We start from the raw sequence: 13,898 nt of genomic DNA, 5'->3' as shown, positions 1-13,898 counted from the left end.
CTCCTCGGGGGGGGGCCGGCTCCTTGTGGGGGGCTGGCTTCTCCAGGGGGGCCTGCTCCTCGGGGGGTCTGGCTCCGCGGGGGGTGGGGGGGCTGGATCAGAGAGCCGAGGCTCCCTCCCAGGGGAGGCCGGGTGGCTGAGGAAAAGACGGGCCAGGCTCTGCTGCGCTGCCCCACGGGAGGCTGCCCCGGCCAGCGGAGGAGCGGTGCCAAGGCGTGGGCCCCGGGCCGCGTGGGGAGGCTGCGGGGTCACCGCGAGGGTCAGGGAAGGCCTGGCTGGGCTCGGTACCTCCGGGAGGTCGGTGATGTAGGGCTGGTTCTGGAAGATGGGGGGGTTGTCGTTCCAGTCCTGCACAATGATGGTCAGCTTCCTGGAGACCTGCAGGGGCAGAGGCGCCGGCTCAGGGACAGGGGCTTGGCCCCGGTCCAGCCGCGACGGGCACTGCTCCGGGCACACCAGGGCGCAGCGTCTCAGGCTCCAGACACCGCACGGATCCAGTCAGCCCCCGCAAACACCAGGAGTCACCACCTTATGCCAGGGCTGGATTAGACCCGGCCACACCAGCTGCTGCCACTTCTGTCCCCGAAGAGCTGCCAGCACAATGCACCGGCCCATGGGTGCATAACCTGCCCGCTCCCCATGCGCCCACATGCAGACCTGCTGCCCCGTCCCACCCCAGGCATGGACCTGTCAGCCCCCATCCTGCCCTGCTCCCCCAGGCATGGACCTGCCAGCCCCAGGCCCTGCCCCGCTGCCCCAGGCATGGACCTGCCAGCCCCCCGCCCTGCTCCACTGCCCCAGACACGGCCCCCGCCAGCCCCCACCCTGCCCCGCTGCCCTAGGCACGGCCCCCTGCAGCCCCCCGCCCTGCCCCGCTCCCCCAGGCACAGCCCCTGCCAGCCCCCGCCCTGCCCCGCTCCCCCAGGCACAGCCCCCGGCAGCCCCCACCCTGCCCCACTCCCCCAGGCACGGCCCCCGCCAGCCCCCACCCTGCCCCGCTCCCCCAGGCACAGCCCCTGCCAGCCCCCGCCCTGCCCCGCTCCCCCAGGCACAGCCCCCGCCAGCCCCCACCCTGCTCCACTGCCCCAGGCATGGACCTGCCAGCCCCCCGCTCTGCCCCACTCCCCCAGGCACAGCCCCTGCCAGCCCCCACCCTGCCCCGCTCCCCCAGGCAGGGACCTGCCATTCCCCCTCCCTGCCCCACTCCCCCAGGCACGGCCCCCGCCAGCCCCCACCCTGCCCCAGTCCCCCAGGCACAGCCCCCGCCAGCCCCCTCCCTGCTCCACTCCCCCAGGCACGGCCCCCGCCAGACCCCACCCTGCACCACTCCCCCAGGCACAGCCCCCGCCAGCCCCCACCCTGCTCCACTCCCCCAGGCACGGCCCCCGCCAGCCCCCACCCTGCCCCAGTCCCCCAGGCACGGCCCCCGCCCTGTCCACTCCCTCACCTCAGTGTTGATCTTGTCTGTCACTGTGATGGTGACGCTGAGTTTGGCTTTCGCCTGGAAGGAAACACAAGAGAGGGGGACTTTGCTCAAGGGATGCCCCAGCCCCCTCCCGCCCCCTTCCCCGTTCCCACTGACTTGCCCCATATTGCACGTCGAAGCCTCACAAGGCAGCTCCTTGGGACCAAAGCGAGCTGCGCTCCCCAGAGGCCCCTCCCCGCAGGTGTGGGGGGAAGCATTTCTGGAGGGGACAAGGGAACGCAGTGCCCCTCACTCCCAACCCGCAGCCCCCAGCGACCCCTGCCTGGGACTCCTTTCACGTCTGCTCCCTTTACTGTGGAGGGGCTGCAGCATCAGCTCCCCAAACCCTGCCAGCCCCTGCCCCCGTGCCAGTGCTCCCCAGGGGAGCTGCTCTGGGGCTCCCTCCAGCACCCCGCTCAGAGGGCAGAGGCTGGGGAGTGTCCTGGGGCTCCACCAGGGAGCTGCCCCTCCCCAGGGAGGCTCCTGGTGCCTCTGCCAAGGGCTTCTCCCCCGTGGGATCCGAGAGTGCCAGGCCCTGCGGTGGTGGGAGTCCTACGACTGCTGCCTGGCACTGCCCGGGAGAGGGGCTGCAGGGAGCAGGCCTGGTGCCATCTGGGCTGCACAAGGGCAGAGTAGCTGTGACGGCCGCTGAGCACCCCCCGCTGCCCTGGCTCTGGTCTCTATCGTCTCCGTGCCCAGCAGCCCCGGCCACCCCCTCTCACCTCACGGTCCAGAGAGGCCGCCAGCAGCACATCGCCCGTCGTGGCGTTGACGGAGAAATAGTAGGCGTCCTGCCCGCTCATGCCATAGAATAACGGGTCACGATCGGCATCCACAGCCGTCAGCTGGAAGGCCCAGGCTCCTGCAGGGGGGAGGGGGAGACGTCACAAGGACCACCTGCTGCAGCAAGGGCCCTGGAGGAGGCAGCCAGCTGCTCCCTGTGAGGAAGTGGGACTGTTCTTAATGTTTTCTCTGAATACTGTGCGGGTGCCTCAGTTTCCCCTGTGCCTTTCTTATCTAGGTGGTGGGAGAAGGGGTGGGATTGTTGCGGAGCCCTAGAGGGCAGATGTGATGGTGTCTGGACAGAGAATGGCCGACGCCCGGTCTCCTGGCAACTGAGGGCCTGGGCCGCTCCTCTGCAAAGGTGCCAGCTGAAGGTGTTGGAGAACAAAGAGATCAGGTGACCTCCTGGCCCGGGCCAGAGACAAAGGGGGAGGAGGGGCTGGAGAGTTTCAGTTTTGGGCTGGCTGGGGAATTGGAGGGAACCCCAAGGCTGGGGTCTAAGATCCCCACCCCCCAAGAAGGACCTGGCTGAGGGGTCCTGTTTTCTGTACCTACAAGCTCTGGTTTGGACTGTGTTCCTGTCGTCTAATAAACCTTCTGTTCTACTGCCTGGCTGAGAGTCACGGTGAATCGCAGGGAGCCGGGGGTGCAGGGCCGTGTGTCCCCAAACTCCATGACAGCCTCCCACCCAGCAGCCTGGGCAGCACATCAGCAGAGATGGAGAGATCAGTGCAGGGTGTAAGGCCCTTCCCAGGGAGAAAATCCCAGGTCCCAAAGGGCTCTTGGACTGAGTGGAGAAAGGCCAGGCAAGATCCAGCGGCAGGAAGCTGAAGCCAGCTGAAGTGGGAATTTTCTGTAATGTTTTATGAGTCCTGTGTGTGCCTCAGTTTCCCCTGTATTGTGCATGGCTCCGGGGCTGGGGGGAAGGACAGTTTGCTCTCAGGGAGGCTAAGAGACACCGGCGGACATGTCGCCCGCTGTCTGAGCCAGGGTGGGGCACTGAAAAAAACCTGGCTGAGTCTGACTCCATCTCAGCGGAGAATCTAAGGACAACGGCAGCTCCAATCGCCAGGACACTGAGCCCCCGCGCCCCGCGGCCCAGAGGGAGGTGGCCCCCCCCAGCAGGGAAGCTGGGCACAGACCCCAGCTGGGGAACAAAGGCCGGGGCAGGGGGATAAGAGCTGGCTGCTGGGAGGAGCCGGGGCTCTCATGGGGAGACACAGCCCCTGACACTGGGGTTCCCTGGGGGCTGGGCTGCCTCTCTCTGGGCTCCTCTAAGGACTCCCTGTGCTGTGCCCGCTGCCTGGCCAGCCCCAGCGCGGGGGGAGTGTTGCTGCGAACGCTGGGCGAGGGGCATTGCCCCCTGCGGAGGGGGCACCGCGGCGTCTGGCTCAGCTGGACTCGCTGGCAGAGCTCACGGGGGGACGGGGGGCTGGAGCCCAGAGGGTCAGTCCCAGGAGGCGGTGAGGCTGCAGGGCCCCCTCGGGGGTCTGGCCCACTGGAGGGGTCCTCCAGAGGCTGTTCCAAAGCTGGGGCGTAGCACCCAGCCTGCGCAGCCCTGACGTGTTCCAATGAGACGTAAGGCAGCTCTCCCCAGGGTGGGCAGAGGTGGGTTCTCCGTCTGCCAGCTGCACAGCCGGGAGCCAAGCAGGAGACTGGGCACCGCAGGGAGCGGGGTGGCGCTGGTGGCCTGGGCTGTCAGGAACTCAGCCGAGGCAGCGACGGTGCTGTCTGCCCTGACCCCCGTGCCTGGTTCTCTGCAGCACCCCGGCCTGGCCCCGCCGCCTCCGCACTGCACTCACCCACAGGCAGGTTCTCGGACACATAGGCGATGGTGATGTTGAACCTTGGGGCCGTATTCCCCGAAACTGCAAGGGAGACGTTTGCCCTGCGTTAGCCCCTGTGCTGAGCTGTTCAGAGCCCCCCTCGCCCTGCTGCCGGGCACTGCCCGCCCCAGGGGGTGCCAGCCCAGCCCCTGGCGTGGCACTGCCTGAGCAGCTGGCTCTGAGCCGCTCCCCATGCCGCTGGGACGCCAGGCAGTACCCAGACTCCAGGGACCTCTGGAGTGGGCAGGCTGGGTCCTCGGGGGTTACTGCTTGGCCCCTGCCCACCAGAGGGCACTCAGTCCCCACTGCTGGCAGCTGCTCCGGGTCGCCGAGGTCGCCTGCCGTGGGAGCAGGCACTTGCCCTGGGGAACCCGACCCTCAGTGCCCAGCCCCAGGGGAATGACAGCCCCCTGCCCCACCCCACTCCGTCCTCGCCCCCCAGGCGTGCCCTGCCCCCCTCCCGCCAGCCAGGGAGTGAAATCCTTACCCGCCACCAAGAGCAAGGGGAGCAGCAGCAGCGGGTGCCAGGCCATCCTGCCAAGGGGACCTGCTGGCACATCGGGGGGGGGGGGGCAGAGCTTCAGCGAGAGCTCCCTGCGCTTCACACCCTCCCGCTGCGCGTCTCTCCCCCCCCCCTCCGGAACAGCCTCACCTGGCCGCAAGGGCTGAACTGGAGCTCCGGGGACATGACCCCCACCCCGCTCCGCCAGACCCCCCGGGCAGAGCCCCTGGGTGGTGCCGCTAGCAGGGGCAGAGAGTGGCCAGGGGATGGGCACCTGGAGGGGGCAAGGCAGTGCAGGGGGGATCCCAGGCAGCTGAGTCTCCAATGCCCAGCACGCCCTGCGCCTCCGGGACCCCAGGCGGCTGTCACGGTGCTGGGGCGAGCGAGCCCAGCCCCCAGAGCCAGCAGGCAGGGGCCCGATCCTGCCCTCACTCCCAGGCTGGGACGTGTGAACCTGTGGAGGAGGCGGGTGAGAGGAGATCCCCCAGATCCACTCGGTCAGTTCAAGCACTGGCCCCACCACGCCCAGAGGTTCCCGCAGGGCGATGGGCTCCGGGTCCAGCTGCTCGCGCAGGGCGGGCGCATACGACAGGGAGGAAACACCCAGCCACCCCGGAGAGCTCTGTCTGTGGGGGGCTTAGGAGGGGCTCCCAGGGGCCTGGCTGTGGGGGTGGGGGACGACAGCGGGGAGAATCCCACTGAAGATCCAGACGCTCTGTGCGGGGCCTGCCAGGTGTCCCCTGGGAAGGGTGGGCGGCCCGCTCGGGCCTAGACGGGTCCCTGCAGAATCCTGTCCCGGGCCCCACGGACCCCTGCACTCCTGCTTCCCGGGGGGCTGCTCTGGGATGTGGCGTCCCCAGGCGGCTCCCCCATCCCAGCGCACGACCCTGCTGCGGGCAGGACCTCAAGCGTGGTCAGGCCATGAGTGGCGAGTGGCCCTGCCCCATGCCCCCTACCTGCACCGTGGGGCTCGCTGGGGGATGCTGCCCTGCTCCCTGCTGGCTCCAGCGGCTCTGAGACCACAACAGACCTTTGGCTCCTGCTATAATTGGGCTGATCAATCATTAACTGCAATTAGTGGGTGACAAACCATCTCTCCCCTTCCTGCTTCCTTGAGCCCCTCCTCCCCACTGCCCTGGGGCAGGATGCCAGTAGCAGGCCCGTGGGCTCTGCTGGGAGCTGGGGGGAGCCCTAGGCAGAATACCTCCAGCTGCCAGCTCGACTCCCCCCGTTGGGCTTGGGGGGATCCACCCCACAGCTCTGTCCTGCTGGGCCCAGCTCCTCCCAGCCTGCCGGGTGCTCAGCAGCTGCCCCCACTGCCCTGCCATCCAGCTTTGACTCCCAGGGACCCCTGAGCAGGGCTGGGTGGCAGGCAGGGCCAGGATTGCCGGGGGATGGGCAGATTGGCACTACAGCCACATTCGGGCCCTGCCCGTGAGTGGATGGGGGTGACCCTGCAATCACAAGGAGCTGCTGGGCCGGGGCAGCATCGCACCGGAGGGCCCAGGACCCAGGAGTCCGACCAGCTGGGTTGGGAGGGAGCCTGAGTGAAACGGGATGAGTGACAGGAGCTCCGATGACCTGATCTCATGCTCCCCTCTGGCCTTGAGCTCTAGGAATCAGCCTGGGTCTGGGCGCCAGGACGCCTGGGTCCTCTTCCCAGCTCTGACTGGCTGCACGGCCTTGGGTGAGTCCCTGACCCTCAGTCCTCGTCTGATCCTGCCCTGTCCGCCAGGCACAGGTTCTCGGGTGCCCACTGCAGCCCTTCCAGGCACGGAGCCCGTGGAGAGACGCCGGTCTCCCCGAAGGGGGTGGAAGGAGGCTGGCGACGGGCAGGGGTGGAGTGAGAGGCAGTTTCATGTCTTACCCCAGGATCGTGGCCCGTCCACACTCACATCCTGCTCTCTGGGAGCCCTGCAGAGCTCGGGGCTCTGCCCTTTGGCAGGGGCTAAGGAGCCCCTCCCCTGGCGCTGCAGGGCCCCAGAGCTCACCCCGCATCGCAGCACTGAGCCGCCCGGGGGATTCATGTGACCTACTTCCAGGTCTCAGGGACAAGGGGGGATTGTGCGGCTCCTCTCAAGCGGAAGATGGGTTGGAGTAAAGGCCCAGGGAGCGAGGGACCCCGGGACGCCTGGAGACGGGGCCAGCCACCTGTCGGGTGCAGTGTTGTTGGGGGTGGGCAGCGAGCGCAGAGAGCCCTGTGCTGCCACCCAGCCTGGCCGGCATGGGGCACCCTGACGGCTGGGAATGGGAGAGGCCAGGAGCAGGAACTTCAGAGCCCCCCGGATCGACAGGGCCCCTCCAGACATGCTGGAGGGTGGCAGTGCCTGGCAGCCAGGTTCGCCGGCTCGGCAGCACCTCTGTTTCTGGGCTAGGTAGCTCCGGTCAGGGCTGAGAGCTCAGTGCTAGCCCTCGGGAGGGGGGAGCCAACCCCTAGCCTGGGGCCAAGGCTGTGAGAGGAGGGAGCTGCCCCCTTTACCTCAGTGGGACTCACTCAGCACCAACATGGCAGTGGTTACCTATTGCACCCCAGCGGGTTGCCTGCCCGCCAGCCCCAGCCCCAGCCCCACGTCCCTGACAGCCCCCTTCCCAGTGCCGGAGCCACCAGCGCCCTGACAGCTTCAAAGGCCCCGCTGGGGGGTTCAAGACAACCCTGTGCAGGGCACCAGCAGTGCAAGAGCCAGGTGAAGCCTGGAGGGTTGGTGACCCCGGGGATGCTGCAGGTTTGGGGTGAGCGATACCACCCCCAAGGGCTGACCGTGCCCCATACCAGCCACCCGGCCGCAGCGTCCATGGGGCCTTGGTGATAACCCCCGGGGAGTGGGGGACTGTGGGGCTGGGGATCTGGAATGGCGCCTGGTGCCCCTAGGTGGGGACCCCTCAGCCCCCAGCAGCCTGTGTACAACGCTGCTCCAGGAAATCCACAGCCCTCTCTGCCCCCCCAGTCACCGCGGCCCTGCTCACTTGCCTCCCTGTGACAGCCCCGAAACCGCATCCCCAGGGAGCCTCCAGCACCCCTGTCCCTTCAGCTGAAGCCGGGTACCAGCCCCCCCAGGCTCCCCCCGCCCCTGACAACAGGCCAGGAAGCCGGGAGCAGGCAGCGCCCTCCAGAGCCGTGCTAGGGACTCCTCTGGGCAGGCTCTGCAGCCGAGCTCTCGGGGCTCCTCAGTCACTCTCACCTGCCCCCGATCCCGCCTCTGGGAATGACTGTCATTGCCAGGTGCTGGCCTGACTCCCCCCTTCCCCCCGTCTCTGGGCGGCCTGGCAGGGGCTCTTCCAGCCCCCGCTCAGCTCCAGAGGCACGGGCAGTGGGTGTCTGGCGCCCTGGGGGCATAGCGCTCACGGCCCAATGGGCATATGGGGCCAGAAGGCCTCCGCTCTCATTTGGGCACCACATTACGAGCAAGATTTCCCCGAGTGCCCGGCTCTGCTGTGACATTGATGGATGCGCCTGAGAGCACCACACCTGGCATGGCCCCACCTGGCGTCCTCCCTGGGCTCTGCTCCTGGGGCGGGGGGTGCACTCTGCCCCGTTGGAGCCGGCCCGCCCTGCACCATCCCGGGTTGTTTTCCGATGTTATCACCATAGCTTGGAAACCAAACAACCAGCCAATCAGTAAACGGGAGAGCGGAGACGTCGGGGCGTCCAAAGGGCACGGGGATGCGGAAGGAATCCCCACCCTGGGCAATAGGCTGCCCCAGGAGGGGCAGGGTGGCCGCCAGAGGCTGTGGCCCAGAGCCTCTGTCTGACTGTCAGCATCAAGAGCCCCCTCTGACTTGCCGCAGGGTCCTGGGGAGCCCTGGGCCGGGCCAGGCCAGGCCACGCTCCTTGGGGATCCGCAGTCTGTAACGTGGGAAGCGGCCACCGCATTCGAGGGCTGTGGGTGCCACGAAAAGCCATTCCCTGGCCCCAGGTGCTGCCCAGCATGCTGCTGAAAGGCACATCTGCCATGCATCCCCCTGGCACCCGGTGCCAGCAGCCTGTGGGGCCGCGCCAGTCGGACAGCTTGGCTGGTTGCTCTGTGAGGTTTGCCCATGGGACTCAGAGTGAGCAGCCCCACCCTGACGGGGAGATGCAGCAAGGGCAGGGCTTGGGCGAGGAGCACATGCCGACAGCCTGCCCGGTGCTCCAGCCCGTCACCTTGCAGTTGTGCCCAGGGCAAGACTGTCCCCAGGGACCCAGCAGCACCTGGTTGTCCTGTGCTCCAGCAGTGCACTGGGGGCTGGCAGGCAGCCACAGCTAGTTACTAACAAATGTCCCGCACTGTCCCGACTCCCCCCTCCTGGGACAGGACTCTCCCAGCGCCTGCTGCCACGCTGGGCGTCAGGCCGGCATTGCCTGGCCCGGTGCGCTGGAGGCTTTGGGTGGCTGTAGTGCCACCCTGCAGGGTGCTGTGGATCTCTCACCTGCCTGGAGCCTCACACACCTTTACGGGGGGCTCATGCCCAGGTGCTGGGCTGGGCTCTTACTCACCCCTGGCATAGAGGGCTGGGCCGTGGGCAGGAGTCTTGCCCTGACTCCAGTTACAGCTCTGCTCTGTCTGAGGCAGGGACAGCACCCCTGGCGGAAGGAGCTGGGTAGTCGGGTGCCGAGGGGGTTCCCAGGTGGGGGGAGCAGGCACTGCAGGGGGCTGTGCAGGTCCTCAGGGAGGGTAGGCACCGGGCGAACATGCAGCTGTGGAAACAATGGCAGGTGGCTAGGAAGTGCTCCCTGGGACCCCCAGATCCTGGCAGTGCCCCTGTTGGGGATACTCTGGCATTCCCTCTGTCCCAGCCTGCTGTGAAACGCAGGGAACGTTCACACCAGGGGCTGCTCCCTGGGCCACACGCCGGGGCACTGGGGAAAGCTGTTGTTTCCAGGCAGCAGAGAGCTGAGAATCTGGGTCCCTTTCGGAGCCTAGCTTGGGAGCCGGGGGAGCCCACTGGGGGCAAGGAAAGGAGTTATTGTGGGGCAGTTCCCTGGCCTGCACTAAACAGGGGGTCAAACTACATGATCCCATTGATCCCACCTGGCCTGGGAATCTGTGGGGATCAAAGCAGGGCTGCTCCTCTCTGCTAGGTGCACCTGAGAGTGACCTCCAGTGAGCCCCTTCATTCCCTGTGCCTGGCGCCTCGGCCTGCCTGGGGGTGCTCCAGGCTGACCAGGGAGGCTGGTCGCAGGGCTGAGCTGCGTGAGGGGCTCCCACTCTGCAAAATCCCTGCTGCTCTTGCTACATATTTAAGTCTAAAAAGCATTTGTTACATTAGCACCGGGCATCCGGACACCTGGGTTCGAGGTCCAGTTCTGGGCGGGGAGTACAATGTAGTACAATGTGGCTGGAAATCAGGCCTCCACCATGAGCTCATTGTGAGACCTGGGACAGAGCCCATCCCTGCTCTGGTTGCCCGCCGCTTGCCCCGCGGGATGCTGAAAGGAGCCTACCCCTCCTCCCGCCCCAGCCCAGGGCTCCACCGACCAGGATTTATGGGGGCGCAGCGTTTAGGCACGTTACGGCAGCGGTCCCAGTCGGTTCTGAGGCGCAGCCTTTAGGCGCGCTACGGCCCCGCCCTGGCTTGCCCCGAGCTGCCCCCTCTGCCCGCGCTGGTGGAGCGGGCTGTGGATTGGTCCATTCGTGCCGCGGGGGAGGCTGCTCCTGCGTGCGGCGCGGCCGGTTCCATCGGGCGGCGGCCCGGGGGGGGCGCGACACCATGGGGCGGGGCTGAGCACAGGGCCCGAGGAGCCAGCGCCAGGCAGCTGCACCGCGCCCGCGGGCTCCAGCGGCCGGGCCATGCGAGCGGGCTGAGCCCGGCCGGCCGGCGGCAGGTAGGGACCCCGGGCGGCGGCCTCGCCCCCTGGCCCGCATGGGGCGGCTTGGACAGGGGCCTGGGGGCTCTAGAGGGGGGAGCCCGGGGAGGTGCACACGCAGCCCGGTGCAGGGGGTGTGGGCCGGCGGATGATGTGTGCACACACAGCCCGGTTTGGGCCGGGGGGGGAGGACGGGAGGTGCACACACAGCCCGGTGCAGGGGGTGTGGGCCGGAGGGGGAGGTGCACACACAGCCCGGTGCAGGGGGTGTGGATTGGGGGGGCGGGTAGGTGCACACACGGGTGTGGGCCGGAGGGGGAGGTGCACACACAGCCTGGTGCAGGGGGTGTGGGTTTGGGGGGGTGGGGGGGTAGGTGTACACACAACCCGGTGCAGGGGGGGTGGGGGGTGAGTGTACACTCAGCCTGGTGCAGGGGGTGTGGGTGTGGGGGGGTGGGGGTAGGTGTACACTCAGCCCGGTGCAGGGGGTGTGGGTGTTGGGGGGTGGGTGTACACACAGCCTGGTGCAGGGGGTGTGGGTTTGGGGGGCTGGGGGGGTGGGTGTACACTCAGCCCGGTGCAGGGGGTTTGGGGGGTGGGGGGGTAGGTGTACACACAGCCTGGTGCAGGGGGTGTGGGTTTGGGGGGCTGGGGGGGTGGGTGTACACTCAGCCCGGTGCAGGGGGTTTGGGGGGTGGGGGGGTAGGTGTACACACAGCCTGGTGCAGGGGGTGTGGGCCCGGGGGAGTCAGACCAGAAGAACGGCCATACTGGGTCAGACCAAAGGTCCATCTACCCCAGTGTCCTGTCTCTGGCAGTGGCCAATGCCAGGGGCCCCAGCAGGAATGAACAGAACAGGGCGATTATCGAGTGATCCACCCCGTTGTCCAGTCCCAGCTTCTGGCAGACAGGCAGAGCCCGTGGTGGTGGGTGTGGAGGACAGGAAGGGGATGTTGTTGGGGGAGTGGGAGTTGGGGTTAAAGTGGATCAATGGGTTTATCTCTTTTCTGCTGTCTGGGATGTGGGGAAAGGTGCCCCAGGCAGGCTGGTTCAGCCCCCGCAGGGCTGGCGTTGCAGGGAAGGTCCCTGCTGTGCAGGGTTGAGTGAAGCTGGGGCAGGGTCCCTGGGGGTGGCTTTGTTCAGATCAGGGTATAGTGCAGAGGGGCTGCAGGGGGAGGCAGTGCCTGGGGCTGGGGAGGCATTGAGGTTGCTCTGTCTCTCTGTGGAGGCTGGTTACCTGGGCCCCCTGTAAAGGAGAAGAAGCCTCTGGCTGGCGGATGGGAGGTGGTAACTAGCCCCATGGCAGGCTGAGCTAGCCCAAGTGCTCTTAGTCCAGGCTGAGCTACAGTATGTGGGAGCATCTGCTGAGTCCTGCTGCATGCCCCTGCTGCAGGCTGTCAGAACAGGGCTGCTAGCCGCTGGCTCCTGGGGCAGGGATTCTGACCCGGGCCGCTGTGGCCTGCTGGTGATTCTGGGGCTGGCAGCTAGCGCTGGAGTGTTGGGGTCAAAGGAGGTGGAATTATCATCAGGTGTTGGTACGGCAGCAGCCCCAAAGAGCCCGACCCAGATCGCAGCCCCAGTGCACTGGTGCTGCACAAGCGTCTAGTGACACATGGCCCTTGCCCTGGATTGCTGGCCTGGCACCGTGCGCCAGCACAGCCCTGGTTTGCCTCTTTAAACACATTTCCTCTTGTGTCGCTCTCCCCTCGGGAGGGGCTGCCCTGCTCGGCTCCCTGTTCGGTCCTCGCCTTTCGCTCCGCTTAGACATTGGGGCCAGTCGGTCTTGCTCACGAGTTCTCGGGCCTGTGGGGCCGCAGGTTGGGGATTCTGAGTGCTGCAGGGGAAGGTTCTGACTTCAGGTTTTGTCCTGGCACCATCACCATGGTATCGGAGCACCTTCCCCGTTACCAGCCTGGCATCACAAGGTCCCTAGTGGACTTCAAGGCATCTTTGGCTCTCTCTGCTGCCCTGCGTACAGGAGGCTCTGTGGGGGTCATTTTGGGAGGGCCTTGAATACTGCACAGGGGACCCAAACTCTGCCCAGCCAGGGGCGGGCGGTGTTGGCAGCTTGCATGGTGCTCGGTCATAGCCGTCTTCTGCTGTAATGTGCAGGGCTTAGGACCAGAGCGCAAAACCTTGCTCCGAGAGGGCTGGCCTGCATCTCCGTAGGCACGTTGCATGTAGGGATTTAGTCTCATCAGGCGGCAGCTCTGCATTGTAGACCTAAATTGGACTTTTTATTCATTCCCGTATGACGTCATCTCTTAAGCCAGGCTCCTGGGAGAAGTAGCTGCAGTGTTCCGTACAGCTCCTGACAAAGCCTGTGCTAGGACAGGGGACGGTGAACTGCCGACTGCAGGCTGTTGTAAACCCTGCACCTGAGATGACGTTTCTCCCAAGGCGGGGTCCACCCGTGTGACTGGGAAGCCTCCCTGCGGGGGTGGGGGCTGTCTGATGGACCCTGGGTGGGGGGATGCTGCAGCGCTGGTAGCAGAGTTGAATAGGATGCACGCTCCAGACTTGTTGTACTTGAAAGGTTCTGTGCGAGAGGGGCTGCGTTTCCAGTTACAGATCTGGTCTTAGCTAGCCTCCGTCACGCTGCTGAGCCAGGCTGTGCTCGGCCGTGTTCGCTTATTCGCCTGGTTACCCTGCTAGGCGACAGGACTGCCCACCTGTCGTACTCCCCCATCTGTAGGCTCGAGGCAGCCTGGCCTTTCCCTTTTAAAACTGGTTCTCAGCTGATGGAAGGGTCTCCGAACCCGGCTATTCTGTCCCTGAGGAATTGAAAGGACACTTTGTACAGGACCTACTAAAACACAGAGCTCCCTCCTCTGGTTCAACAGGAGCAGTCAGCTAAGAGCTCTTATCCCAGAGCTGGGGGGACTTGCTCTCTCTACTGAAGTTACTAATTTTCAGCTCCACTCAAACCCCAGGAAAATGGAGAAGGAGCAGACGTGATGGAGGGGGAGCGGGGGAGATCTTGGTTCTAAGCGCCTGGCAAGCGTTGCCCCTAGCAGTGAAGCTTGCAAAGAAATACATGGAAAGCAATAGAAAAACTGCCTGGCAATTGTTCTCTAGCCTGCCAGGGTATATAACCCACTTCGCAGCCAGCAGCCAGCACCCAGCCCTAATTCTCGGATTACTTGTATGCGGTGTCCTGGGGTTTCTGAAAAGCCCTGTTCGCACCTAGGGACTCATGGGGGGCGAGGGGTCTCTGTAGGTCATTAGCTTATTAAATACCAGGCTAACGGCATGTTTAAAGGCCTGGTCAGTGAGCAATGGATTCCAGCAACCCTGGCCCAGAGTAAATCCTTCTGGCTGTTTTTTTCTAGAAATGGAAATTCCACTGGCTAAACTTGGTCACCAGCATGAGCGAAACGGTGCCAGAGCAGAAGTGCTGCGTTGTTCTTGCCAGCCGGCTCTGCCCTGTCCCCTCCATTGTGGGCAGCACTGCCCTCCCCAGGCCGAAGGAATCGTCACGCTCCCCCGGCTCCTTCCTACACCACATCCTGATAACCCGACTCTTCCTCTCCACTC

General features: G+C 66.0%; 2 protein-coding genes across 2 annotated transcripts in view; one reads left to right on the top strand and one right to left on the bottom strand.

The window, feature by feature from the left end:
• Positions 1-2,600, bottom strand: part of CDHR2 (cadherin related family member 2) — a 28,610-nt gene extending 26,010 nt beyond the window's left edge. Inside the window, exons 1-3 of the mRNA XM_045026797.1 lie at positions 2,188-2,600; positions 1,448-1,501; positions 289-378 (exon numbers count right to left, since the gene is read on the bottom strand). Coding sequence (XP_044882732.1) covers positions 289-378; positions 1,448-1,501; positions 2,188-2,268 — 225 coding nt within the window. The 5' untranslated portion in view covers positions 2,269-2,600. The remainder of the gene's footprint in view (positions 1-288; positions 379-1,447; positions 1,502-2,187) is intronic.
• A 7,648-nt stretch (positions 2,601-10,248) lies between these two features.
• RNF44 (ring finger protein 44) overlaps positions 10,249-13,898 on the top strand; it is a 34,250-nt gene continuing 30,600 nt past the window's right edge. The window contains exon 1 of the mRNA XM_045026799.1: positions 10,249-10,379. The gene's annotated coding sequence lies outside the window, so the exon portion shown is untranslated. The remainder of the gene's footprint in view (positions 10,380-13,898) is intronic.

Source organism: Mauremys mutica, chromosome 8, assembly GCF_020497125.1.
Source record: "Mauremys mutica isolate MM-2020 ecotype Southern chromosome 8, ASM2049712v1, whole genome shotgun sequence".
Classification (NCBI taxonomy): Eukaryota; Metazoa; Chordata; order Testudines; family Geoemydidae; genus Mauremys; species Mauremys mutica.
Note: the sequence above shows the minus strand (reverse complement) of the source record. Positions and strands in the feature narration are given on the sequence as shown.